Source organism: Coregonus clupeaformis, unplaced genomic scaffold, assembly GCF_020615455.1.
Source record: "Coregonus clupeaformis isolate EN_2021a unplaced genomic scaffold, ASM2061545v1 scaf0513, whole genome shotgun sequence".
NCBI classification, from domain to species: domain Eukaryota; kingdom Metazoa; phylum Chordata; class Actinopteri; order Salmoniformes; family Salmonidae; genus Coregonus; species Coregonus clupeaformis.
The window spans coordinates 166,028-193,266 of record NW_025533968.1 but is presented as its reverse complement, the minus strand read 5'-3'; the positions used below and the strand labels follow the sequence as shown (position 1 = coordinate 193,266).

The window sequence follows — 27,239 nt, the reverse complement described above, 5'->3', positions numbered from 1 at the left end:
GATGCAGCTGCACTCTGATATGAAGGACAGAAATTGTGCACGAGTTGCCAAATCATGAGGCAAATCTGAAGGGAAAAAAAACAATTTGCCCCTCTAACACACGTCGATATTTTAAATCAAAAGTGATTGAAAAGTGCTGTGGCAAATGCCGCCACGTCATACGTTTTCCGGCAGCCCTGAATGCAGGTTAAGAGAACTAACGACAATTGTTAAAATAATGTACATAGAAGGCTGGGAATAGGATTACGGGGAGGGTTAGACAGAATCTGACTTTCTTATTTATTCTCTCTAGTCAGAACGGTACAATGCCAGAATGTGGACAGCCAGAGCCCGGTGGCTCGGTATATGGCTGGGAAAGCGTGCCTCAATCCAGGGATAGAATATGTCACTGTACCATACCTGCCAACTTTTCAAAAAACCTTGGAGTGAGATTTTGTCCTGGGTCCGCCTGGGTCCTGCAGTCGGTGAAAAGCAATTGCACTGCCTGCGTCTCAGAACTGCGGCCGCCTTGATCTCATGAGGTTATCGTTGTCCACGTGTGCATGACGTCAGAGAAAGTCGGGATCAAGTCAGACACAAATCTAACCAGCATGCATTGGGCGGTGATCGCCGGTGATCGATTCTGCGCAGACCGGGCTCATCTCAAATGAGCCTCTTGTCTATGATCTGTCGGCATGGTTATACTGGCCTGTGGCCTTCTTGGAGGCCTTGATGATATCGGAGGGGGGCTCCCATTTGAAGCAGGGCTCCAGATTGGCCATCTTTATGGTCATTATTGAGGACAGGGTGCCATCCAATGCTAGGCTGTTTCTTCTCTTGGTTTTGTTCAGTCCCACAACTGAAAACACCCTCTCAGCATCTGCGTTTGCATGGGGCAACACCAGGACAAGCTTGGCGACGGCAGCAAGCCTCTCGAATTCTTTGGCTCCTGTCACCTATGGAAAATGCACCAAAACACAATGGAAAAACATACCTTGATTTTTGATTGATTAATACTGTAAGTATACTGTAGGTTGATCCATTAACAAAGTTCAGATAAAAACATGCATAATTTGCAACATGCATGACACATATACATGACACAATTTTAAGCAACAGATGTAGCCAAGCCACACCTGCCAAAAGGAAAGACAAAGAAGGAAAAATGTTTTACCTTATGCTTCCGGGTTGCCATTTCAGCCCAGAAGCTTTCCATTTCAGTTTGGTCCTGCAGGGATATCATCGGCATGGTCTGATAATTTAGAAACTCCTCACCCACAAGGTCATGCTCCTCTGGCCCATGGTATGGGAGGAGATGGGGAAACCTATTTATGAAAGTAGAGTTACAAGTTGTTACGTTTTAGGTATATAGTCATCAACCAGCAGCAGTTCATACACATCTTTGAGGAGAAGCCACATAAGAATATCTCATGTGCAGTTTAGGAGTGAACACACCTCATCATAAAACACAGGGTATTTTAGCTAAGATGATAGACAATAATTAGAGAAAAAAAACTAACCTTACAACAAAGTACAGGACATCTTCGATGTCACTTTCAGCCCTCTGCCGTACATCTACAATTTGTTCGTGCTTGATCAGTGGCTCTTCCAGTGGCAGCTTCTTAAGTGCATAGTCCACAGCACTTGTCAGGAAACACAACACAGCTTCATGGAATGAATCCACCTGCTGTGGTGTGATGTCACCCTCGTCAAGTAATCTGTTAAGTTTAGCCCTGGTTGTGAACCCAATGTTCAACTTTCTTCCTGACACAGATACAGCATATCGGTATAAGGTCCAAGGCTAAATATCACATATCACAGTGTTTGATCATAATAATAGTCAAATACTAACCTGGTAAATGGTTTGCCTTTTCTTTAAAGGCAATTTCACAAGGCTCCTCATGGCACTGCAGAGCTGCTGGAACCATAAACTTGGAACATAGCTTGCGTTCGAATTTCACCATCTATAACAGACATTTACAAAAATAGTAGGTGAAACCTGTTTTAGAGGATCCCTGCAGATATCAGCAAGAAACACAGAATGGAAAAAAACCGCAAAATCCAATCCCACCTCATCATGTAACAAAAATATTGATGACTGCTCTCTCTGAAGCAGCAAGTTGAAAGAAGTGAAAGTTGATACGGTGGCTTGGAGGAACAGCAGGTATACTTCTATTGCACACATTTCCTGTATTTATGTTAAATTCTTTGGAATACATTCACCACACTAAATCATGTTCACACGCACAAACAAATAATTTATTTCAAGATTTAAAGTTTAAGAGAGTGAGTACTCAATTGGATGACATTTCATTGTTACATACCTAGTCTCAGCTCAGCTTCTTATCAGACTTCTTGAGGTAGTGACCGTTTATTCTCCTGTTGTCTTTCGCGGCAATGGTATCTCTTCTTCTGTCGCTAACTTCGGGGTGCAGCGCATATGGTTCAGGGGCGCTCATCAGCGCCATCTACCGTCGGGGAGTTTGAAAAAAGGAACGAACGAGTCTCGGCCGATTTTTTTTGCGTGAGAAATTGGATGTGTGGCGTGAGTGCGTGTGAAAACAGGCAAAAACGTGTGTCACACGGCAAAAGCGTGAGAGTTGGCAGCTCTGCTGTACTCCGAATTATCCAGAAATTATGAAGGGATAGGAGATTGGAATACTACTAGTTAATTAAAACTGCCGTTTTCGTGAAATCTGAAACACTTGAAGCTGGGATGTCCCTCCTACCATTTCATTCACTCTTCCGACTGTCCATCAACTCCTGGTTGACCAATACATCACAGCCACTAATGCCATTGTAGCGCAGCAGGAGAATAGGTTTCGTAGCTGTATCACATATCTCGCGTCGGCTCCACGGTGTCCTGATCACAGCATCCTGCCGTTAAGACCTTACAGGGAAGATGTAATTACAGCGACCTTAAGGTCTGAATATTTAGCCTAGGGGAAGGATTATCTAAAATGCTACAGTTGTCCCTGATGCGACTCGTACACCCAACCTTCGGATTGCTAGACGGTCGCGGTATACGCCCACCCATCCTCCCCGACAAACCTACCTACCTACTGTTGTTCCTGTCTTAAATAGCGTAACCAGCCCAAGCAGGTCATTCGTGTTCAGGTTGACACTAAATAATAATATATCCCAAAAATAAAGAAAAGGGCATGCCATACTAAACATGTATCAAACAAACGTGGGAAGACTGCCCAGTCCGAGAGGACACTTCTTACTTTGCAATCAATTGCCAATCAACACCTGTAAATCATTACTCACTTATCAACCCTTGCTGGCGCTTCAAGCAACTCGCCCCAGGCAGCTGCACCCTATGAATAGGATATGGTAGTGTACTGTCTAGCTATGACCTGTAACACTTGCTACCTCCATTCAGTGCATTTGTAACCCACTGCAGTTTAACAAATTGATGTCAAAATAGGAATTTCCATAAATAAATATTCTATAAAGTCGAATCCTGCTATTGGTTGCTGCATCTAATGGGTCATTTTCAGCAGATTGGTGTTATTGGAAACAAATGCTGTTCTGAGGGCATGCATGATTGTGGCTAGATGTTTGAGTCGCGTCTTGGAAAATGTTAGCGTTTTAGCTAACCCTAACCCTTTTTCTAAACTTGACCTAATTCTCGTAACCTGCCATGTTAATTATCCTGACCTGCTGTGTAAGTTCTCCTAACCTGCTACGAAAATTCACTTCTGTGGCACTCCATCTAGTTCAAACTGGTAGGCCTGCCCGCTGAATAGCGGGACTTTCCAATAACGCGATACACCTCATTCTCCCATCATGTTCATCCATGCAGCCAATATACAATGGGCAATTAAAGAAAGACAGCAATTAATTAAAAGTGAACGTTGGACCAACAGACAGTGAAGCAGTTTGATTACTTTAGTACTAAAATATTTCCTCCAAAAAAGACAGCCACACTGACAGCTATGTAGAAAAATATAATACAATTATAATTGAAATCTGTGTTGCTGGTTTATAAATTATATGATTCATGCAGTATGAAGCAATAACTTATTTTGTAAATAATAAATAAATCACCAATCCTTTGAACATTTCTACATATTACAAATACTATTTAAGCAAGGAGAAGAGTGGAGAGACACAGAAAAGTATTTGTATACTGGAAAGGATAGTCATCTAAAAAGCATTTGTACCTGAGTGCATTGTCTCTCTCCTTCAGTTTTACTGCGATTGTAAACTCAAAATCCGCTTTCGGTTTGAAATCTTTGGATAATGGTCTAGATGCATGACCATCGTACATATCACAGTTTACTATATTTGTATTTTACGAATAATAACAGAATAATGAGAAGGATAACTGCCTTCTCCCTCTCGTCTACGACCTCTCTCTTTCTCATTGTCAGTAATTTCACTTTCTCCCCTCAAGTAAATGACAAATGTTTTGGTTGTTTGTACTTTTACCCCTTTTTCGTGATATCCAATTGGTAGTTACAGTCTTGTCCCATCGCTGCAACTCCCCTACAGACTCGGGAGAGGCAAAGGTCGAGAGCCACGCGTCCTCCAAAACACGACCCTACCAAGCCGCACTGCTTCTTGACACACTGCTCGCTTAACCCGGAAGCCAGCTGCACCAATGTGTCGGAGGAAACCCCTTCCAACTGGCGACCGAGGTCAGCTTGCAGGCGCCCGGCCCGCCACAAGGAGTTGCTAGAGCGTGATGGGACAAGGAAATCCCGGCCGGCCAAACCCGGACGACGCTTGGCCAATTGTGCGCCGCCTCATGGGTCTCCCGGTCACGGCCGGCTGTGACAAAGCCTGGGATCGAAGCTGGGGCTGTAGTGACGCCTCAAGCACTGCGATGCAGTGCCTTAGACCTCAGCGCCACTCGGGAGGCCTAGTAAATTACACTTCTGACTTATTCATTAACCAAACACAAACTGCATATCCTTGTTAGTTTGCTTTTACAGTACAGCACGTGATGTGCACATCAACTGGAACTATTCATAGAATGTATGATTATTATCTTGCTATTGAAGTGGCTGGGGGATTCAAGCCATTGGCCCAGGAACATGAGCCAGAAGGGAATGGGGCCACCGACCATCTTCTTTTCATGTAAATGAGTCAGAAGAAGAGTCCATTACACACACACACACACACACACACACACACACACACACACACACACACACACACACACACACACACACACACACACAAGCCTACTGAATTTGTCATGTTTAATTTATAAAGTGAAGACTAGAAGGTGGAGATTTCTTAAACCCTGCATTCCAATAGTGGAAAAATACCAAGAGATGCAGTCTCCTATGGAAGCCTTTTCATATTGTGTGTCATCATGGTCCACACTGTACGGTGCATTAAAAGACCACTGAGTAGAGGTAGTGTACTGGAATACAAAATAGCCTGATATGACAGCTGATCTGTTTGAGTCCATGATGGTCAATATTTTATAGCCTTTTACCCTCAATGTGAATTAAGTTAGTTCTGGTTTCCATAAACTGATTACATTTATTTAATATCAGGATATATTATGTCAACATTGAATACAGAATTCAGAATGTTTTGGATATTTATTACAGAAGATCTCACTACAGGTAGAGAACTATAAATCATTTTCAAAAAATTTGTGCTTCAAATGATTTTTTTTTTAAAGAAGGAAAGAAAAACATTCAATATTCATGCCATTTTGAAACTGAATAACATTTCAAGTTCAACCTACATTTCAAGTATAAAATGTATGTCTTTGTATTATCTGAGAGTGTCTAAGAGTGTTATAATAGGCTTTTATATCAACTCTGTGCGTCTAAAACAAAATCCATTATTGTGGCATGTCTTAACCTTTCTCATCTAGAGTCATTTAATTGTTAAGGGATAGGTGTCACGTAACCCAGGGCTGAATACAGCGAAGAATCCTTTAGATGACACAACGTTAAAGAAACTGTACAGATGTGCCTTTGATTCAGCATCATAAAAGGAAAGCATCTGTCGGTCACAATCTAAGAACACTCCCAGTGTTGTAAGAATTTTTTCTCCAGATTATTTTAGGTCTATGAATATGAAAGGACTTTCATTTCCAGATACTGGCATTTGAGGGTCAGCAGGGACATAATAACCTTTTCCTTCTTCATATGTAACAACCCAGAAACCCTTCTCAGGGGTTAAGGGGACAACAGCCCTTGACTGAGTGGCTTCGTATGTGGCTACACCAACATACCATGACTGTTTCTCTTTGTTAAAAATATTATCTTCCCTCAACCTCACATCCCAGTATAACTGTCCACAGTTGAATTTGTCCTCACTAATGACATAAGGAGCTGTGGACACATCAGCTACTTTTGATTTCTTACAACGGATCTTCTTCCTATCTGGAGACACAACCAGATCCGGGTCAGAAGGTTTTGGCTCCAGAGTGATGTCCACTAAGAGAAAATAAGAGGATTTAATTGTTGTCCTTAAATTCTATGTATTGCTCATGTTATGCTACATTGAGCTTACCAAACAATAGGAACACCTTTCTAATATTGAGTTACACACCCCCAGAAACGTTGCCGTTCTTGACACAAACCGGTGCACCTACTACCATACCCTGTTCAAAGGCACATAAATCTTGTGTCTTGCCCATTCACCCTCTGAATGGCACACATACACAATCCATGTATCAATTGTCTAAAGGCTTAAAAATACTTATTTAACTGTCTCCTCCCTTTCATCCACCCTGATTGAAGTGTATTTAACAAGTGACATCAATAAGGGATCATAGCTTTCACCTGGATTCACCTGGTCAGTCTATCTCATGGAAAAAGCAGGCGTTCTCAATGTTTTGTATACTCAGTGCATATATAACTGTTGTGTAGTGATATTGTGTTTGATACGTGTTTGTGTCCTACCTTTCAATCTTTTCACTTCACCCCATGCTGCAATTGAATGGTTTGAGATTTTATTGACAGATTAAAAAATGAATTGGCATGCACAATCTTGTTTTCCTGCGAGTGTTGTTCAATATACAAATAAGCAATTCTGAATGATTGTGCATATGAGGTGAAAAAGTGCATTTTCTAAAGATAATAATATTAATATATAATATAATAATAGATAGAATCTCATTTTACCTTTTGGGACTGATTCCATATCAGTTTGTGTAGCACTTTCTAGACAGAGTGAAACATATGATTGATTTTATTGGGATGTACAAAGTTGTTTTTCCTAGGAGTGTTCAGTTAATGCTCATAAACAATTATATGAATGATTGTGCATGCATGTTGAATTAGTACATTTTCAAAAGACTAGAGAAAAAAAATTGTTTGTAAAAATACATTTACCTTTTAGGGCATATTCTGTCTTTGTAGCTTTTTCTGTGTCAGTTTGCATGACACCTTCTGCCAAGAGTGAAACATATTAATTTTTTGTTAGAACTTTTTTATTTTACATTTAAAAAATATATATATTTCCATTTATTACTTTCCAACCCCAACAACCCTTTCCCTAATTGGAGTAAACTAGTGAACAACAATGCTTAGGCCTCTACTTCCAGCTGATACATACTATATACATTTTATGGACACAGTCAATTTTACAATGATTCTATTTTGTTTGTTTTTACTCCTGAACTTCCTCTACCCTCAACCTCTCCGATCATTTTCATGATGTCCATCCGGTTTGCTTCTATATGCCATATCTTTCTAACTGTGCTCTTTCACAAAAGCTCTCAACCTATGACCTATATACTTATTATGGATACAGTATGCTTTACATTAGTTATCTTGTTGTTATTAGTTGTTGTTAGTTGTTATTAGTCCCATCCTTCAGCTCCATTCAACACCTCCCATCTATCTCTTAACTCTTCAATTTGCCATATATTTTTTAACTGTACTGTGATGTTTCACAAAAGTTCAGAACCCTTCTATTCTCATTGTTTCTACAGATTGTAAATTGAAAAAAAACATTTTTTCTAAAAGTATTATTATATTATTGATCGATTGACTATGACTTTTCAGATCAACCAGTAGTGCTATTGCAGGGTTAGCTCCAGGAAAATATTGCAATCCTTCAGCCATTCCTGACCTGTGACCAAAAACAAGCTAAAAATGGACAGTACCAAAACAAATGATCTAATGATTCTGTCTCTTCGCAGCAAAATCTGCAGAGCTGGGAAGCTTGTATCCCCCATATAAATAACATTCTATTGGTAGCAAGAATTTTATATAATCATTTAAATTGAAATATTCTACGTTTTGAATCCGGCATCGTTTTGCATATCAGTTCATAAACACTATGCCTTGGAATCGGTACGTCAAAAATCTATTCTCAACTATTTTGCAATCTATGTGGGATGGCTGACAATCCTTTCGTCCTTAAATGAAACTGGTATACTTTTTTATTTATCAACATTTTCTTTAACCAATTATGTTCTTTAATGCAGGGCTGACAGACAAGTTCCTTACTTTTTTCCCCTTCCACTTTCCTCTTCCATTTTTGCGGTAATGCTGCAATTATTTGGTTGTAATTTTGGGTAGAGCAGATATTTCCATATGTTTTTGTTAGCTGCATGTGCGACATAACTCCACCAGTCCTACCTATGATATAATTTACGAAGATTATACCTTTTTTTTTGTATAATAATGTTTTTTATCCATTAGTATATTTGAGTTTAACCACAATATTTGTTGCATTATTTGTTCTGTCATTTCTGGAGGATTAAATTGAAATTGCAACCAACTTTCTCTGGCTTGTTTTAGAAATAGTGATATTTGGGAGATTATTTCCTTTTCAAATAACTTAAAGTGAGAGGTTGTAATCTGAATAAAGGGAAAATGCCATTATTGAACATGGGGTGAGACAATGTTATTAATTTACTAGAGAACCAGTTTGGATTTAAGTATAACTTTTGTATGACTGAAGCTTTTACTGATAGGTCTAATGCTTTAATATTTAATAATTGATGTCCTCCGAATTCATATTCATTATATAAATAGGGCCGTTTAATTTTGTCTGGCTTGCCGTTCCAAATAAAATTGAATATTATTTTCTCATATAATTAAAAAAACTGTTCTCTAGGCTTAGGCAAGACTATAAGCAAATAGGTCAACTGGGATAATACTAAAGAGTTAATCAGGGTGATTTTTCCACAAATAGACAGATATTTACCTTTCCATGGTAGCAAGATCTTATCTATTTTTGCTCACTTTCTATTAAAATTTATTGGAGTGAGATCATTTATTTAATTTGGGATATGTATTCCGAGTATATCCACATCACCATCAGACCATTTTATTGGTAAACTACATGGTAATGTAAAAATTTTATTTTTTAGTGATCCAATACGTAATACAGTACATTTATCATTATTTGGTTGTAATCCAGAGGTTAGAAAATGTATCTAGATCCTCTATGAGGCTGTGGAGGGATTCAAGTTGTGGATTTAAAATAAAACATGAATCATCAGTGTACAATGACACATATGATTATTAATATCATTGATTATATAAAAACATTTAAATAATTGATTATTAAAGGGTTACCTTTGCAAGGTTTAATAGAAATTAGTTTCAACACTATTTACCTTCAAGAAGAGCTGCTTCTTCTATTTAATGAAGTTGGTCAAAGAAACCAAAATTAAAGGAAATTACAAGTCAATATGATGTGTAAAAATACAACAAATAGACTTGCGGGAAAAATGTAATTCTTACCTGCTGGCCTTTCAATAGGCTCTGTTTTATCTGAAATGCAATGACACTAATATCAAGATGTGAAAATGTGAAAACATGTACAGTATACTATTAGTGGAATGGTCATCCTGAGTGATCTCAGGAAGCAGCAGGTACTTCTGGATAATGGCAGTTACTCTGCTCTGTACTCATAGCTTGGCTATGATCAGGGAAATGAGCGAGGGAGCGAGGAGCACCCCGAAGAGCAGAGCCTATATGCGAAGAGCAAACATACAACAAATAAAATGTCACCCAAGTATCTGAGTTCTCATGTCACAAATTTGTATCATGGCTGGAGTTCATTTACACAAATGTGCACATCTCAAATGTGCACACCTTTAAATCTTGGGAGTACAAAATGTTTCCTCACATGCGTAGACTGATGTAAAGTATTGGGACAGTGACATTTTTTGGGGTGTTTTGGCTCTGACATCATAAAACAAAAGATACAAATAACATACCCCCAAGACATGCATTTTTTGGGGTTATGATATTTGTGTGTCTGTAACTTTTTCACTCATTATTATTCATGATTAATTCAGGATTATCCCTAATCATGGTATTATCCACATGAATGTAGAAGTGTTTAGAAACATATTATTTTCTTATTTACAATAAAAGTGACTCCAAAATGACACAAACATTATTTACCATTTATTCAAATTGTGCACAAAATAATCTGAAACACAACCAAAACAAACAGCAAATGCATCCAGCAAATGTGTAAAGTCACAAGCTTGATGTAGTCATTGTATGCTATGAATATGGGACCAAATACTTACATTTTTACTACTTTAATACACAGACAGTATAAGAGAATTTGTCCCAATTCTGTTGGTCCACTAAAAGGGGGGGACTATGTACAAGAAGTGCTGTAACTTCTAAATGGTTTACCCGATGTGGATGAAAATACCCTCAAATCAAAGCTGACAGTCTGCAATTTCAAATTCAAAGTACTGGAGTAGATTTGATTTGAGATTTTATCGACAGATAAAAAAATGAATTGGCATGTACCATCTTGTTTTCCTGCGAGTGGTGTTCAATATGCTAATAAGCAATTCTGAATGATTGTGCATATGAGGTGAAAAAGTGCATTTTCTAAAGATAATAATATTCATATATAATATAATAATAGATAATTGATAGAATTTCATTTTACCTTTTGGAACTGATTCCATATCAGTTTGCATAGCACTTTCTAGGCAGATTAAAGCTGACAGTCTGCACTTTAAACTCATGGTCTTTGTATCATTTCAAATCCAAAGTGCTGGAGTTCAGAGCCAAAACACACAAAAAGATGTCACTGTCCCAATACCTTTGGAGCTCACTGTATTTGATAATAGTGTTGGTTAAAGAGATAGTTCACCCAAATTACAAAATTACATATTTGTTTCATGTGAACAAGGACAGAGTGAAATCCATGCTTTGATTTTTCCACTTTCACTGCTTACTGACACATTCTCCAAATAAAACCAATGTAGGTCAATGTACCCAACATTAACATGTTTTCAATTTCATGCCCAAATCATCCAAGTAATCAGTCTGACTTGATTTGAAGTTGGTTTGTGATGACTTGGCCATGGAATTTACTGGGTCACTACCTAATACTAATGGAAATAGAAAATGGGAGAGGGTGGGGGCAGGCTATGACTATGTAGACAAAAATTGGAAGAAATCACATTTTCCCGTGGATTATTATACGGACATCATAAAACAAGAGATACAAGAGTATTTCTGCTACAATATTGTGAGTATTACGCAGGGTTGGGGTCAATTTCATAAAAATTTCAGTCAATTCAGGAAGTACACTGAACTTCAAATTCTCTTCAATTAGGAACATTTGGAATTGGAATTTGGTTTACTTTCTGAATTTACTGGAATTGAAACGGAACTGACCCAAACCCTGGTATTATGGTATTTTTGGGGAAGTTGTAGTTTTGTGGACCTAAAATGTCATCCCATGTTGAAGGGATAGATCACCCAAATTACAAAATTACACATTGGTTTCCTTACCCTGAAATCTGTCTATTGACAAGTTAAGACAGCAATCCATGCTTCGGTTTTGTTTACCTGGCCACTGTCACCAAATGCAAACTCTTTAGCAAGTATGGCCTATTAACCAATGCAAGTGAAGGAAACCAATCTGTAATTTTGTAATTTGGGTGAACTATCTATTAAGTAAGCACTGTCCCCAGTCCCTTACCATTCACTGTGAGGAGTACAATGGCCTTGTTGTACCACTGTTCACTGCTAACATAGCACACATACTCCCCCCTGTCTTCTAGAGTGACCCTCTCCAGTCTCAGGGACACATTCCCTCTCTCCAGCCCCCCAGTTAGAGACACCCTGCCCCTGTACTGGGGGTCCAGAGACGTCTCCTGGATCTTGTGATCTTTGTACAACAAGGCAGGTTTGTTGAAATCACCGGACCAGCGCACCTCCAATGGCTCCGCATTGAAGAGAGGTGAAAGTTCACAAGGTAAAGAAACGGAGGAGTTCAACCAGGTCAAGATTGGACCATGTGGGACCGAGAAGATGAAGACCGCTGGGGGAGAGCGAGAGAGAGAGAGAGAGAGAGAGAGAGAGAGAGAGAGAGAGAGAGAGAGAGAGAGAGAGACTAATACATGTTTTCTTACTCAAAGAATTTGAAGGATAATATTATTTATTTATACATTTGAGACAGTTATGTAGAGAAAATAGGATTTTTTGCAGATAACTAATAGCATATGCTCACCAGTACTTTGGGCTGTGATGTGATCGGTGAGAGCTGCCAGTATCATCACCCTCAGAGACACACCTGTGTTGAGATCAGTGTGATGACATTATCATCATAACAGGGTATGCTGAAGTAAGGAGTGGAGTAAGGAATCATGTCATCTCTATTTATGGAATTTCTATCTGCAATGTTTACTATGTTGCACCCTGAAAGCTAAAACTGTTGGTTCAGCCAAACAATCATATTCATCCAGCCATTGTGTAGCAAAGACACCAATTAATCCTGCTTGGATGAATGCTCGAGTAAATGCTGATTAACCCTCCTTAAGAATTATTCTAATACTACAGTAGGAAGTTGAGCCTTTTTTTGTAAAAATAAAAATAAGTCAAGCAATAGAATATCAAAACATGTCTTTGTAAATAAGATTAAACCAAGGGGAGGAGAGGAGGAAAGGGATAGTGAAGTACAGAGATACATGCTTCCGAGAAAGGTAGTAGTGGTGAAATTCATTTCTACCTGAATGCATCCTTCTTCTTCAATTTCAAGTTGTTGTAACATACATTTCCAGGTGTTGCAACATCAAACCTCTGCGGCTTTGGAATTCTCTGATACTCCTATAGATTCATGACCAGCTGACATATCACACTGTATTTGAATTCTACTTTGTAGGAGATAATGAAGATAGAACAGTTTATCCACTCCCATCTATCCACTCCCTCTCTTTATTGTATTGTCTTAACATAGAGTCATGTGACAGGGCTATGACTTTGAATTGATCATAGAAACACTATGTTGTTTTTAAAAACAAAAAGTAACACCTACTTCTTAGGTTGTTCTTCAAGTGTACTTATATGAGGAATAGTGAACTACACTCTTAGAAAAAAAAGGTGCCATCTAGAACCTACAAGGGTTCTTCCGCTGTGCCCATAGGAGAACACTTTGAATAACCTGTTTTGCTCCCAAGTAGAACCCTTTTGGTTCCAGGTAGAACCCTTTACACAGATGGTTTTACATGGAACCCAAAATAGTTCTACCTGGAACCAAAAAGGGGTCTACCTGGAACCAGAAAGGATTATCCTATGGGGACAGCTGAAGAACCCTTTTGGAACCCTTTTTTCTAAGAGTGTACCTGAGGAATTCCACATGGAAGAGCTCATTCATTGATACCCAATCACAAATGTAACCCAAGCACCTGTACAGTCTATCAACTTGCGGAGCGCTCACCTACCAGAGAGCAAGGGGGACCTAGAAACCGCTCAAATCTCCAAGAGTACATAGGGATAGGGGCTAGCCTAGGGGTTGATTTGGAATTGGGCAAATTGTGACGGCCCTGAATTTATATGAACCGTCTCAGTGCTTCTCCTGCCGACGTTGCGCTTCCCATTTAATTCCCTATTACATAGCCAGCATCAGCTGAGCAAAAGAGGGTTGCGACAACATCGACCGATGAGCGCCTAGGGTTAAGCGACATTGATCAATGGAAAGTGCGAACAAGCTGTATCTTTGTTTTTTGGCGGATTTGGCACAACTGCACTGTGACTAGGGTTGGCATGGTGGATAGTTCAGATGGTAGCATTAGGGTAATTGATATTGATATTGATAATGATGATAAAAACAGTGATGATCAGCTATTTAACTCTACCCACATGTACATATTACCTCAACTACCTCAACTAGCCGGTGCCCCCGCACATTGACTCTGCAACAGTACCCCCCTGTATATATAGCCTCCCTACTGTCACTTTATTTTACTTCTGCTCTTTTTTTCTCAACACTTTTTTTGTTGTTGTTTTATTCTTACTTTTTTTGTTTAAAATAAATGCACTGTTGGTTAAGGGCTGTAAGTAAGCATTTCACTGTAATGTCTGCACCTGTTGTATTCGGCGCATGTGACCAATAAAATTTGATTTGATTTGATTTGATTTGATATTTACACCTGTTGCAAATAGGAGGAACAGGAGTAAGAGAAATCGCAATGAGGGTGATGGAGGGATGAATACTGCTGGAGAAACAATGTGTAGTGTTGAGAGTAGACCTGTAAAGTGCAGGACCTCTAGACAAAGAGGTTGGAGTAGAACGTTCTAAAGTTATGTTATTGTTTCCAGAACCAGCAAGTAAGTAATTCCCTCCTTTGCGTTTGACAAAAGCAATTAGGGAAGAGATTGGGGTGATTAAAGATGCCAAACCAATGGGTTATGGGAAGGTCCTGATCTTTGCAAATAGTACAATTCAGCAGGAAAAAGTATTGAAATTGAACTCACTAAATGGGGGTCGGGTGAAATGTCACATTCCCGGTGCTATGTCTAAACTGAGAGGAGTAATTGCTGGGATGCCATTGGAAATTACAATGGAAGAAGTGAAGGCTTCCCTTAAAGGAGGAAAAGTTATTGACTCGAAAAGGATGAAAAGCAAGAAGAGTGACAGTGGAGTGGACACTACAACTGTATTGTTACACTACAACTGTATTGTTACGATTTGAGGGGAATCTGCCCAATAGGGTGCAGCTAGGATCACTCAGTTATCCGGTTAGAGAGTATGTGCCGCCTCCACTTCGGTGCTTTAATTGCCAGCGGATGGGGCATGTTGCTATGTAAAATGAGATGTGCAAAGTGTGGTGGGGATCACGAGTATGGGAAATGTGGGCCTGATGCTAAAGTTAAATGTTGTAACTGTGACGGAGAACATAGTGGAGCATATGGAGGATGTGAAGTACTTATTGGGCTTCATGTGTAGGGCAATCAATATGATTGCTCCACATAAGAGCAGGACTGCACAAATAAAATAAGTAGTGAAGGCAGCCAAAGACATTCTGGGGATTTCTGAAGTTACGGTAGAAATTATACATTGGATGCTGAACCAAAATTCTAATGATGATCAGGATAATAAATAGTATTATGGTGTTCCTTATTGTTCAATGGAATGCTAGGAGTTTGATAGCCAATGGGCAAGAATTTAAGAAGTGTATACATGATTTAGATGTTTTACCAGACGTGGTGTGTATACAAGAAACATGGCTTGAACCTCAATTGGATTATATTATTCCTGGTTTTATCTCTGTGAAAAGTGATAGAATAGAGGGTTCGGGTGGTGTGTGTGCTACATTTATCAAAGAAGGTGTAGCACATAGAGCGATTAATGGTTTCAAAGAACATGAATGTGTGGCAGTAGAGATTTGTAGAGAAGGGGGTAAAATCACATTGGTTAATTACTATAATCCTTGTAAACCCATCTCTGTATCTGAATTAGATATAGTTGCGAAATCCAGTAAAGGTGATAAGAAGATACGGTATGGAGATTTCAATGTGCATAACAGCTTGTGGGGCAGCAATACCACAGATGTCAATGGTTTAGTTGTTGAAGATTTTATGGAGTGGAGGGGACTAGTTTGTATAAATGATGGTCGGAGTAAATGTGACTAGAGGTACATTGTCATGTTCAGATCTTACATTGGTGTCTTCCTCCATTGCTGGTATACATTATGTGAGTGGGATGTGAAGATAGAATCCACAATAGGTAGTGATCATTTCCCATTCAAGTGCAACATACAGTGCATTCGGGAAGCATTCAGGCCGCTTCCCTTTTTCCACATTTTGTTATGTTACAGCCTTATTCTAAAATGGATTCAATAATATTTTTTCCTCATCAATCTACACACAATACCCCATAAAGACGAAGCGAAAACAGGTTTTTAGACATTTTTGCAAATGGAAAACAGAAATACCTTATTTACATAAGTATTCAGACCCTTTGCTATGAGACTTGAAAATGAGCTCAGGTGCATCCTGTTTCCATTGATCATCTTTTAGATGTTTCTTCAACTTGATTGGAGTCCACCTGTGGTAAATTCAATTGATTGGACATGATTTGGAAAGGCACACATCTGTCTATATAAGGTCCCACAGTTGACAGTGCACCTGTGGGAACTGTGGGCGGCAGGTAGCTTAGTGGTTAAGAGCGTTGTGCCAGTAACCGAAAGGTCGCTGGTTATAATCCCCGAGCCGATTAGGTGAAAAATCTGTCGATGTGCCCTTGAGCAAGGCACTTAACCCTAATTGCTCCTGTAAGTCGCTCTGGATAAGAGCGTCTGCTAAATGACTAAAATGTAAATGTAAATGTCAGAGCAAAAACCAAGCCATGAGGTCGAAGGAATTGTCCGTAGAGCTCCGAGACAGGATTGTGTCGAGGCACAGATCAGGGGAAGGGTACTAAAACATTTCTGCAGCATTGAAGGTCCCCAAGAACACAGTGGCATCCATCATTCTTAAATGGAAGAAGTTTGGAACCACCAAGACTCTTCCTAGAGCTGGCCACCCAGACAAACTGAGCAATCGGGGGAGAAGGGCCTTGGTCGGGGAGGTGACCAAGAACCCGATGGTCACTCTGACAGAGCTCCAAAGTTCCTCTGTGGAGATGGGAAAATCTTCCAGAAGGACAACAGTCTCTGCAGCACTCCACCAATCAGGCCTTTATGGTAGAGTGGCCAGACGGAAGCCACTCCTCATTAAAAGGCACATGACAGCGCAATAAAGGACTCTGACCATGAGAAACATGACTCTCTATTCTGATGAAACCAAGATTGAACCATTTGGCGTGAATGCAAAGCGTCACGTCTGGAGGAAACCTGGCACCATCCCTACGGTGAAGCATGGTGGTGGCAGCATCATGCTGTGGGGATGTTTTTCAGTGGCAGGGACTGACTGGGAGAATAGTCAGGATCGGGAGCGACGCTCCCCATCCAACCTGACAGAGCTTGAGAGGATCTGTAGAGAAGAATGGGAGAAACTCCCAAAATACAGGTGTGCCAAGCTTGTAGTGTCATACCCAAGAAGACTCGATGCTGTAATTGCTTCCAAAGGTGCTTCAACAAAGTACTGAGTAAAGGGTCTGAATACTTATGTAAATGTTATCTTTCAGTTATTTTTTATTATACATTTCCTCAAATTTATAAAAACCTGTTTTTGCTTTGTCATTAGGCATGTTTATTGTGCGTAAATTGATGAAGGACAAAAAACATTTTAATCAATTTTAGAATAAGGATATTATCGTAACAAAATGTGGAAAAAGACAAGGGGTCTGACTACTTTCCGAAGGCACTGTATGTACAGTACCAGTCAAAAGTTTGGAAAAACCTACTAATTCAAGGGTTTTTCTTTATTTTTACTATTTTCTACATTGTAGAACAATCCGACTCATCCCAAGCCATCTCAATTGGGTTGAGGCCGGGGGATTGTGCAGGCCAGGTCATCTGATGCAGCACTCCATCACCCTCCTTCTTGGTAAAATACATTGTCTACAGTATGCCTCATTTGTCGTGTTTAACCTTCATGTCTTAGTATTTATTCAACATATTATCATAACATGTTTATCACTTTTTCCAGGGCTGAACACAGGGAGAAAGCAGTTTTATACCACATCACTAAACGTGTAGAGATGTGACTTTGTCTCAACATTATAAAAAGACAAAGTTTGTCTGTCACTGTCTAGAAACACTCCTACTATAGAAAGATATTCTGCCACAGTTATTTGTTTTGGCGGGTTAGTTGTTTTTACATGGAAACCTCTTCCTTTTTCATAAAATAAAATCCAGAAACCATAGTGAGGAGTTAAAGGAATGGTAGATTTTCTCGGAGCATTTTCTCTGGCCACACCGATATACCATGACAGCTTTTCTGTACAATTATCACCCATCTTCACTTCACAGTAGTGCTGTCCAGAGATTAAACGCTCTTTACCCAACACATGGGGATGCTTGTTTGAGGAATTGTTAGCTTCTCCTGTGCTGTACTGAGCCTTTTTTCCTTCATCATTCGCATTAAAAGCAAGGTGAGCAGTCTGGGCATCCATAGTGACGTTCTCTGAGGGAAGAGAATATGATTTCATTAATTCAGACACAATGTTGACATGGATAAGTCTTACAATTTAGGCCCATACAATAATAGTTATCATCTAATAAACATCTAGTAATTTTGTCCACAAAGAATATCCTACTTTTGAATCCTTTCACCTGGAGCCAATCTGCAGAAAAGCAAATATGAAGTCAATGGAAAACACTGAGATTATATAATTAAAATTCACATTACTATGAATATTAGACTCAAGTTAAATTTACTAAACTTTAGGTTATTAATTTTACCTTTTAGATGAATTCCTTCTTCAACAGCTTGTTTCTCATGAATGTGTACAGCCTCTACGTGCACAAATACCATAAACATATAATACCATAAAATAATGTTATTGAAATGTATACAAATATTAGTGACTCTTACAGCTGAGTATGTGGGATGGGAAGTAAGTGGGATCTGAATGGGTGAATGCTGTTTGTAGGACACTCACTCACCAGGCTGGCATATCTGTGGCAGGATTCTGCTCTCGCTCTTCTTCTCCTCAGACAGAGAGACTGTACAGGAGAGCCAATCTGATTCTGAGAGAGAATACAGCAGCCAACTACTTACACTCACCAAGCCCTGATAATCTGATTAAGCAAAGAGAGACAGAAAGAGAGAGAGAGATAGACAGAGAGAGAGAGAGAGAGACAGAGATAGATAGAAAGAGAGAGAGAGGATGGTTTTGATTTTCACTGTTAGGTTCTAAATAAACAGAGTGAAACTCACTGACGACTAGTAAAGCTCAAACCAAGTTTATTCACCCACAGGGTCACACAGCTGCATCAGACAAAGACATATTTACACAATCACAGGTATTTAAACCTTCCTCCTATGCTGAGTATCCTCCTTACACATCTGGACAGCCAATACATCTCTGTTGCTACACAGGAAGTTAAGTGATATGGGTAATAAACTGTTCCTTCTCCTTTCATGTGACCTGACCTCGGACCCCATTCCTCACTAATCCACAGCTATCCACCCTTATCAGTGACCGCAACCATGTGATTGCCTTTTCCCTTACTTAGTAACATTCCAAGCCCCTGGCTCATATCCAAACTCCATTGACCACACCATACACATTCCTCCTACATATAACCATTAACTTCTGGTGTAGCAAGTATTTCAAATTACAACCCAACAACTGAAACCAGACTGTGGCCCTTCTCCTCTCCATAGGATCCCTGATGTCTAGCAATAACATGTTCTGACAGAATGTAAACGTTCTGCCTTCCCCTCTCTCCCTCAGTAACATGAACAAGGATATTTCATATTTCAAGTTTAGAAGTCAGAACCCATCATCACAATGAACATTTTACATACATTTGTATGTTATCATTGCAAGTAATGTTTTTACCAGATGTGTAGAGAACTTCTTGTCCATTTCTGATCTCTTTCCCCTCTTTGTTTCTCCATGTGACTGTAGGTTGTGGTGACCAGCCCACTGATGAACAGGTAACGTTCACCTGACCTCCACTTCCTCTTGCTTCAGCAATAGAGACAACTGGGATACCACCTAGTACTATTGGAAATATAGGGAGTTCAACCCCAAAAATAGATAGCACTGTTAGAAAAGTTTGTTCTATTTTCAAGAATTGTTCATAAATTCAACAAAATGAGTAATACTAGTTAGATTCGGAACTAGATTCAACCCAAAAGCACAGTATCTCTCCCTAAACAAGTTTACATCACATGTTATGTTTGTTTACAGGTTCATCAATTGAAGAAACATAGTCCTCTGCTCCTTACCAATCAGTGTGAGGGACACTTTGGCCTTTTCATACCAATGTTCGCTGCTGACATGGCACACATACTCTCCCCTGTCTTCCAGAGTGACCCTCTCTAGTCTCAGGGACACGTTCCTCCTCTCCACCCCCCCAGTTAGAGACACCCTGCCCCAATTTGTACCCGAGTGCATGGTTCCTCTGTCGTGTATTGGGATTATGCCTTTGTTAAATGTTTTTCTTGAAGAAATGGAATGTTGTTTATGTTAGGTCAAATGTAGCCGTTTGGAGGGTGACGCCCCAGGGGAGACTGGTGATTGGCCAGAAGAGGGAGCCACCCATCTTTTTGCATTGTTTATAAGTAGGGGCTAAACGAAGGAGAAGGCAGAGCGGCCATTCTGAGGCGTCGCTCTCCGGGTGGGCATGTCACCTGTCACTTATGCTGAAGCTTGTGATATGAATAAACCTTATGATCCAAGTTCAGTATGAGCGGACTCCTTTGTTCATCAGCAATAATTGCCACCATTCACCCGATACGACACCTCTCCCTTGATCTCCTGCTATTGTGAAACCAAAACGCCTGTGATTTTCTTGTAATCCGGTAGATTCATGGCCATCTGAATATCACATTGTATTTGAATGATACTTTGAGTTCCACTTTGTAAATGAGAGAATAGACCAGTAAGCATGATACTAAGGTTTTGCCTCTACAGCCTGTCCACTTGTATGACATTATCTGTGCCTTCACTTTCACCACCAAGGGTTACTGATTCACAAGTTAGCTGCCCACAGTTTCTGCTGATCATGAAGGGGAACCCATTGTAGAGAACTAGACCTTGTCTTGACTGATCCTGCTTGTTTGATACCCTCCATATATAACAAACAGTATAATGCTTATTTTGTGAATAAATAAAACATAAATTACCTGCTCTATATCTTGATCAACACCCCATCTGTAATAAGGAGACAATCCAGAAAAATATGCATTTCACATTCTCCATAGTGCACTATAACACCACGCCTACGTCTCCCGAGTGGCGCAGTGGTCTAAAGCACTGCATCGCAGTGCTAGCTGTGCCACTAGAGATCCTGGTTCGAATCCAGGCTCTGTCGTAGCCGGCCTCGACCGGGAGACCCAAGGGGCGGTGCACAATCGGCCAAGCGTCGTCCATGGTAGGGGAGGGAATGGCCGGCAGGGACGTAGCTCAGTTGGTAGAGCATGGCGTTTGCAACGCCAGGGTTGTGGGTTTGATTCCCACGGGGGGCCAGTATGAAAAATAAAAAAAATAATGTATGCACTCACTAACTGTAAGTTGCTCTGGATAAGAGCATCTACTAAAATGTTTTTAAAAAGTTTTAAAAAAGATAAGACACAGGAGGAGGAGAGAGAAGTAAAAAGTGAGAATCCCATTCTTTGAAGAGGGCAGTTGTTAATCATAGAGTGAAGTTTATTTGTACCTGAGTGCATGGTCCCTCTCCTTTGCTTTTCCAGCTGTCGTAACATCAAAACCTTCTGTGGGTAATTGGAATGCTCTGGTAAAACTTATGACCATCTGCCATATCACAGTGTATTAAAGTTCTGCTTTGGAGCCCAAAATGGTAATAGAAGAGAAAAAACAAGTTATCCCTCTCCTGTCTGTCCACTCCCTGCCTTTAAGGTGTTATCTTTACTTTCACATTCTCCATGGTGCACTATAATACTACGCCCAACACCTATCATTTTATATTGTATGTTCAGCAGTTTCATTATTGATGAGGGCTGCGAATAGTGTAGCTTGTCCCTGAGCTGGTCAACAAATGGTTGCCTCTCTACCTACTGGAGGTACTGCAAGTTAGTTCCAACCTTAAAAGTAACAAAGAAAGCTATGAAAAAAGTGTTTATGAACTGACACGCAAAACAACACCGGATTCAAAAATTAGAATCTTTCAATTTAAAATATTATATAAAATTCTTGCTACCAATAGAATGTTATTTATATGGGGGATACAATCTTCCCAGCTCTGCAGATTTTGCTGTGAAGAGACAGAATCATTAGATCATTTGTTTTGGTTCTGTCCATTTGTAGCTTGTTTTTGGACACAGGTCCAGGAATGGCTAAAGGATTGCAATATTTACCTGGAACTAACCTTGCAGATAGCATTACTGGGTGATCTGAAAAGTCATAGTCAATCAATCAATAATATAATAATACTTTTAGCAAAAATGTTTTTTTTAAATTCACAATCTGTAGAAGCAATGAGAATAGAAAGGTTCAGAACTTTTGTAAAACATCACAGTACGGTTGAAATATAGAAATCCTATATGGATGGTGTTAAGAGATAGATGGGAGGTATTGAATAGAGTTGAAGGATGGGACTAATAACAAATAACAACAAATAATAACAAATATAGCTAATATTGTAAGCATACTGTGTCCATAATAAGTATATGGGTTGTATGTTGGGAGCTTTTGGGAAAGAGCACAGTTAGAAAGATATGGCATATAGAAGCAAACCGGATGGACATCATGAAAATGATCGGAGAGGTTGAGAGTAGAAGAAGTTCAGGAGCAAAAATATATATATATATAATAGAATTATTGTAAAATTAACTCTGTCCATAAGGTGTAGATAGTAAGTATAGACCGGAAGTAGAGGCCTGGGCATTGTTGTTCACTAATTTACTCCAAGTAGGGAAAGGATGGTGGGGTTGAAAAGTAATAAAGGGGAGTATATATATAAAAAATTTAAATAAACATGGGGGATTGGAAGTGATGCAGACAATTACATTGATAGAAGATACAATCTATCTGCAATATTAAGCTGATCCATTCCCCCCCCCCAAAATAAAAAAATAAAATAAAAAAGAAAGCTAGCAGGTCAGTTAGGAAATACCTTTGTCACACCATCTGGGTAAGGGCATTCCCGTGCTGCACCAGAAATACTCTAAATGGAGAGATGGGAAACTCCTTTCGATTCGTGTTATTATATTCCTCTTTCATTTACAAATCTGATTACATGACTGAGACCGGGCTGTATCAAGGGGGATTTTTATTTAGTTGAGCCTGATATCTAGCTACATTTCGTATTTGTATAGTTAGCTACAGTGCCTTCGGAAAGTATTCAAACCCCTTGACTTTTTCCACATTTTGTTACGTTACAGACTTATTCTAAAATGAATTAAATAAATACAAATCCTCAGCAATTTACACACAATACCCCATAATGACAAAGCTAAAACAGGTTTTTAGAAATGTTTGCAAATGTATTAAAAATGGAAAACAGAAATAACTTATTTACAGTATTCAGACGCGTTGCTATGAGACTCGAAAATGAGCTCAGGTGTATCCTGTTTCCATTGATCATCCTTGAGATGTTTCTACAACTTGATTGGAGTCCACCTGTGGTAAATTCAATTGATTGGACATGATTTGGAAAGGCACACACCTGTCTATATAAGGTCCCACAGTTGACAGTGCATGTCAGAGCAAAAACCAAGCCATGAGGTCGAAGGAATTATCCATAGCGCTCCGAGACAGGATTGTGTTGAGGCAGAGATCTGGGGAAGGGTACCAAAACATTTCTGTAGCATTGAAGGTCCCCAAGAACACAGTGGCCTCCATCATTCTTAAATGGAATAAGTTTGGAACTACCAAGACTCTTTCTAGAGCTGGCCGACCGGCCAAACTGAGCAATCGGGGGAGAAGGGCCTTGGTCAGGGTGGTGACCAAGAACCCAATGGTCACTCTGACAGAGCTCCAGAGTTCCTCTGTGGAGATGGGAGAACCTTCCAGAAGGACAACCATCTCTGCAGCACTCCACCAATCAGGCCTTTATGGTAGAGTGGCCAGATGGAAGCCTCAGTAAAAGGCACATGACAGCCTGCTTGGAGTTTGCCAAAAGGCACCTGAAGGACTCTCAGGCCATGAGAAACAAGATTCTCTGGTCTGATGAAACCAAGATTGAACTATTTGGCCTGAATGCCAAGCGTCACGTCTGGAGGCAACCTGGCACCATCCCTACGGTGAAGCATGGTTGTGGCAGCATCATGCTGTGGGGATGTTTTTCAGCGGCAAGGACTGGGAGACTGGTCAGGATTGAGGGAAAGATGAACGGAGCAAAGTACAGAGAGATCCTTGATGAAATCCTGCTCCAGAGCGCTCAGGACCTCAGACTGGGGCGAGGGAGTGGCTTCGGGACAAGTCTCTGAATGTCCTTGAGTGGACCAGCCACAGCCCGGACCTGAACCCGATCTAACATCTCTGGAGAGACCTGAAAATAGTTGTGCAGCGACGCTCCCCATCCAACCTGACAGCGCTTGAGAGGATCTGCAGAGAAGAATGGGAGAAACTCCCCAAATACAGGTGCGCCAAGCTTGTAGCGTAATACCCAAGAAGACTCAAGGCTGTAATCGCTGCCGATGGTGCTTCAACAAAGTACTGAGTAAAGGGTCTGAATACTTATGTAAATGTGATATTTCTGGGTTCTTTTATTATACATTTGCAAAAAAATCTAAAAACCTGTTTTTGCTTTGTCCTTATGGGGTATTGTGTGTAGATTGATGAGGGGGAAAAACTATTTAAGCCATTTTAGAATAAGGCTGTAACGTAACAAAATTTGGAAAAAGTCAAGGGGACGGAATACTTTTCAAAAGCACTGTATATGTCATTTAGTAGACACTTTTATCCAAAGCGACATGGAAGAACTTGGACATTTTCAGCTTCCAGGAATTGTGTACAGATCCTAGCGACGTGGGGCCGTGCATTATCATGCTGAAACATGAGGTGATGGCGGCGGATGAATGGCACGACAATGCGCCTCAGGATCTTCTCCCAGTTCTTCCATGGCCTACATACTCAGACATGTCACCCATTGAGCATGTTTGGGATGCTCTGGATTGATTTGTACAACAGCGTTCCAGTTCCCGCCAATATCCAGCAACTTCGCACTGCCATTGAAGAGGAGTGGGACAACATTCCACAGGCCACAAACAACAGCCTGATCAACTCTATGCGAAGGAGATGTGTCGCGCTGCATAAGGCAAATGGTGGTCACACCAGATACTGACTGGTTTTCTGATCCACGCCCCTACCTTTTCTTTAAGGTATCTGTGACCAACAGATGCATATCTGTATTCCCTGTCATGTAAAATACCTAGATTCGGGCCTAATGAATGTATTTCAATTGACTGATTTCCTCATATGAACTGTAACTCAGTAAAATCTTTGAAATTGTTGCATGTTGCGTTTAGATTTTTGTTCAGTATATTGAAACATTCAACAACACCAGTGAAGCCTTATCAACAGATTACAGTAATTTATGAATTGGGACAACATTTTCACAGAATTCAAGAATGCAAAGGATATTGCTAATTTGTACTACAGTAGCTTCACAGTATACATTCACAATCTAGCTACAGGTAGAAAAAAAGTTAAGGATTTGTGGTTGATTTTATAGAACTCGCCAGCTTGTAGTCCTAAAGTTAGTTCTGGTTGGTTCAGCCATTCTTTTGGGGAAATAATTGGGTTTTGGGATAAACGCAGAAAATAGCATCTGAGGTTAACACAGGCTTAGGAGATTTTGATCTGAGATAATATCAGTCAGTTAATATGAACGTTATGAATTAAGCCTTTATGTGCTTTTTCTGATTACATAAAAAGTGACGTTAGCTGATAAAGATGATCTCCTAAGCCTGCGTTTACCACAGACCTTATTTTCTATATTTATCCAAAAACCCTACAAAAACTCCTTTCATTTTCCAAAGGGTTTGTTCAATGAACCATGGCGGGTTACTGCCAACAAAAAGACGGCATTAATATTGCTCTCTTTTTCTTGTGGCGTCTGAAAACTTTTCGGGAAAAAGACACACACATTTACAACTGGGCATCACTGAATAACACAAAATGTGTATAACGCATGTCTCATTTGACATGAATTTCACCTGCATCTCGGACCCATTTCACACTATAGTGCTAACCCAACCTATACTGTGCTGGCTCTGATATTGTCCTTTCCAGCACGGTTCCAGCAACTACAGTGGATGCTTAACCCGGCCAACGCAGTACAGCTTAAGGGTTTTGGTAGTCATTCCAATATTCTCAATGGGGTTCTGTCACATTGTCCTGGGCTGAACACAGGAAAGTAGTTTGATGTCTTCACATCAGTAAATGTGTAGAGAAGTGACTCTCTATCAACATTATAAAAAGACAGAGTGTGTCTGTCACAGTCTAGAAACACTCCCACTCTAGTGATCTCTGCCACAGTTATCGGTGTTTGAGGGTCAGTATTGACATGGCAACCCTTTTCTTTATCATAAGAAAGAATCAAAAATCCATTCTGTGGAGTTAAAGGAACATTAGATCTTCTCTTAACATTTTCTCTGGCCACACCAACATACCATGACAGTTTGTATTTTTGTTCCTTTACCTTCACTTCCCAATAGTGTTGTCCTGAACTGAAACTCTCTACACAAAATACATGGAGATGCATTCTCATAGAGGGGTTTTCTGTATCATTTTCTTTTACGTAAGTAGCCCGCTTTCCTCTATTGACTCTAATAGCAGGGTGCACAGTCTTTATATCCAGAATGATGTTCTCTGATGGAACTGGAAAGACAAGATTTATTTCATTTACACAATAAATTGGGATGGATTGGTAAGGATTTCAGATAATGTGGACCTACAGGTAACTGCCAAAATAAAGGAAACACTTGAGTAAATGAAGTTTCTGGCGGCTCGGTTATGGTGTGGGGTGCTTTTCCTAGCATGGTTTAGGTCCACTCAACCCCTTAGATGGCAAGGTAAACGCCAATAAATACACAGCCATTCTGAGTGATCACCTTCAACCTATGATCAATCATTTCTATTCTGATGGGAGTGTTCTCTTACAGAATGATAATGCCCCCATAGGGTACGAGTGGTCACAATGGTTTGATGATCATGAAAACAATGTAAATTATATGCCATGGACATCTCAGTCACCAGATCTCAACTCAATTTAACACGTATGGGTGATTCTGGAGCGGCGCCTTAGACAGCATTTTCCACCACCATCAACAAAAGAGCTCCAGACACTTGTAGAATCTATGCCAATGCTGTCCTGGCAGCTCTTGGTGGCCAAATGCCCTATTAAGACACTTTGTTTGTTTCCTTAATTTTGGCTGTTAACTGTATATCGTATTAATTTAATGAACATACAATTTTCCTGTCCTATTGTGATTTTGTTTTACCTTTGAATCCTTTCACCTGGTGCCAATCTGCAT

The 27,239-nt window shown here is 39.9% G+C and overlaps 1 protein-coding gene and 3 long non-coding RNA genes across 4 annotated transcripts; all 4 read right to left on the bottom strand.

The window, feature by feature from the left end:
* Nucleotides 1-1,549: 1,549 nt before the first annotated feature.
* Nucleotides 1,550-2,359, bottom strand: LOC123484966. Its single transcript, XR_006658797.1, has 3 exons — nt 2,304-2,359; nt 1,832-1,943; nt 1,550-1,743 (listed from the first exon to the last, which is right to left on the bottom strand). It is a non-coding gene; the product is annotated as an uncharacterized LOC123484966 (long non-coding RNA).
* Nucleotides 2,360-5,620: 3,261 nt separating this feature from the next.
* On the bottom strand, nt 5,621-7,123 carry LOC121562122. The gene is made up of 3 exons (XR_006658798.1): nt 7,083-7,123; nt 6,861-6,887; nt 5,621-6,392 (listed from the first exon to the last, which is right to left on the bottom strand). It is a non-coding gene; the product is annotated as an uncharacterized LOC121562122 (long non-coding RNA).
* A 4,728-nt stretch (nt 7,124-11,851) lies between these two features.
* On the bottom strand, nt 11,852-21,885 carry LOC123484961 (butyrophilin subfamily 3 member A2-like). Its single transcript, XM_045215780.1, has 3 exons — nt 21,458-21,885; nt 12,412-12,474; nt 11,852-12,222 (listed from the first exon to the last, which is right to left on the bottom strand). Exons 1-3 carry the CDS (start codon nt 21,501-21,503, stop codon nt 11,852-11,854), a joined length of 480 nt encoding a protein of 159 aa, XP_045071715.1. The 5' UTR covers nt 21,504-21,885.
* LOC121562125 lies at nt 17,619-18,838 on the bottom strand. Its single transcript, XR_005999412.2, has 4 exons — nt 18,731-18,838; nt 18,527-18,580; nt 18,382-18,408; nt 17,619-18,248 (listed from the first exon to the last, which is right to left on the bottom strand). It is a non-coding gene; the product is annotated as an uncharacterized LOC121562125 (long non-coding RNA).
* Nucleotides 21,886-27,239: the final 5,354 nt, after the last annotated feature.

Bases quoted from the DNA above. Each gene is read 5' to 3' on its own strand.
- LOC123484961 (XM_045215780.1), bottom strand. From the start codon at position 21,503: ATGTTACGACAGCTGGAAAAGCAAAGGAGAGGGACCATGCACTCAG. The intron at 12,475-21,457 runs GTACAAATAAAC...ATCTCAACACAG, and splicing joins GAGAGGGACCATGCACTCAG to GTGTGTCTCTGAGGGTGATG. The intron at 12,223-12,411 runs GTGAGCATATGC...GCTCTCCCCCAG, and splicing joins CATCACAGCCCAAAGTACTG to CGGTCTTCATCTTCTCGGTC.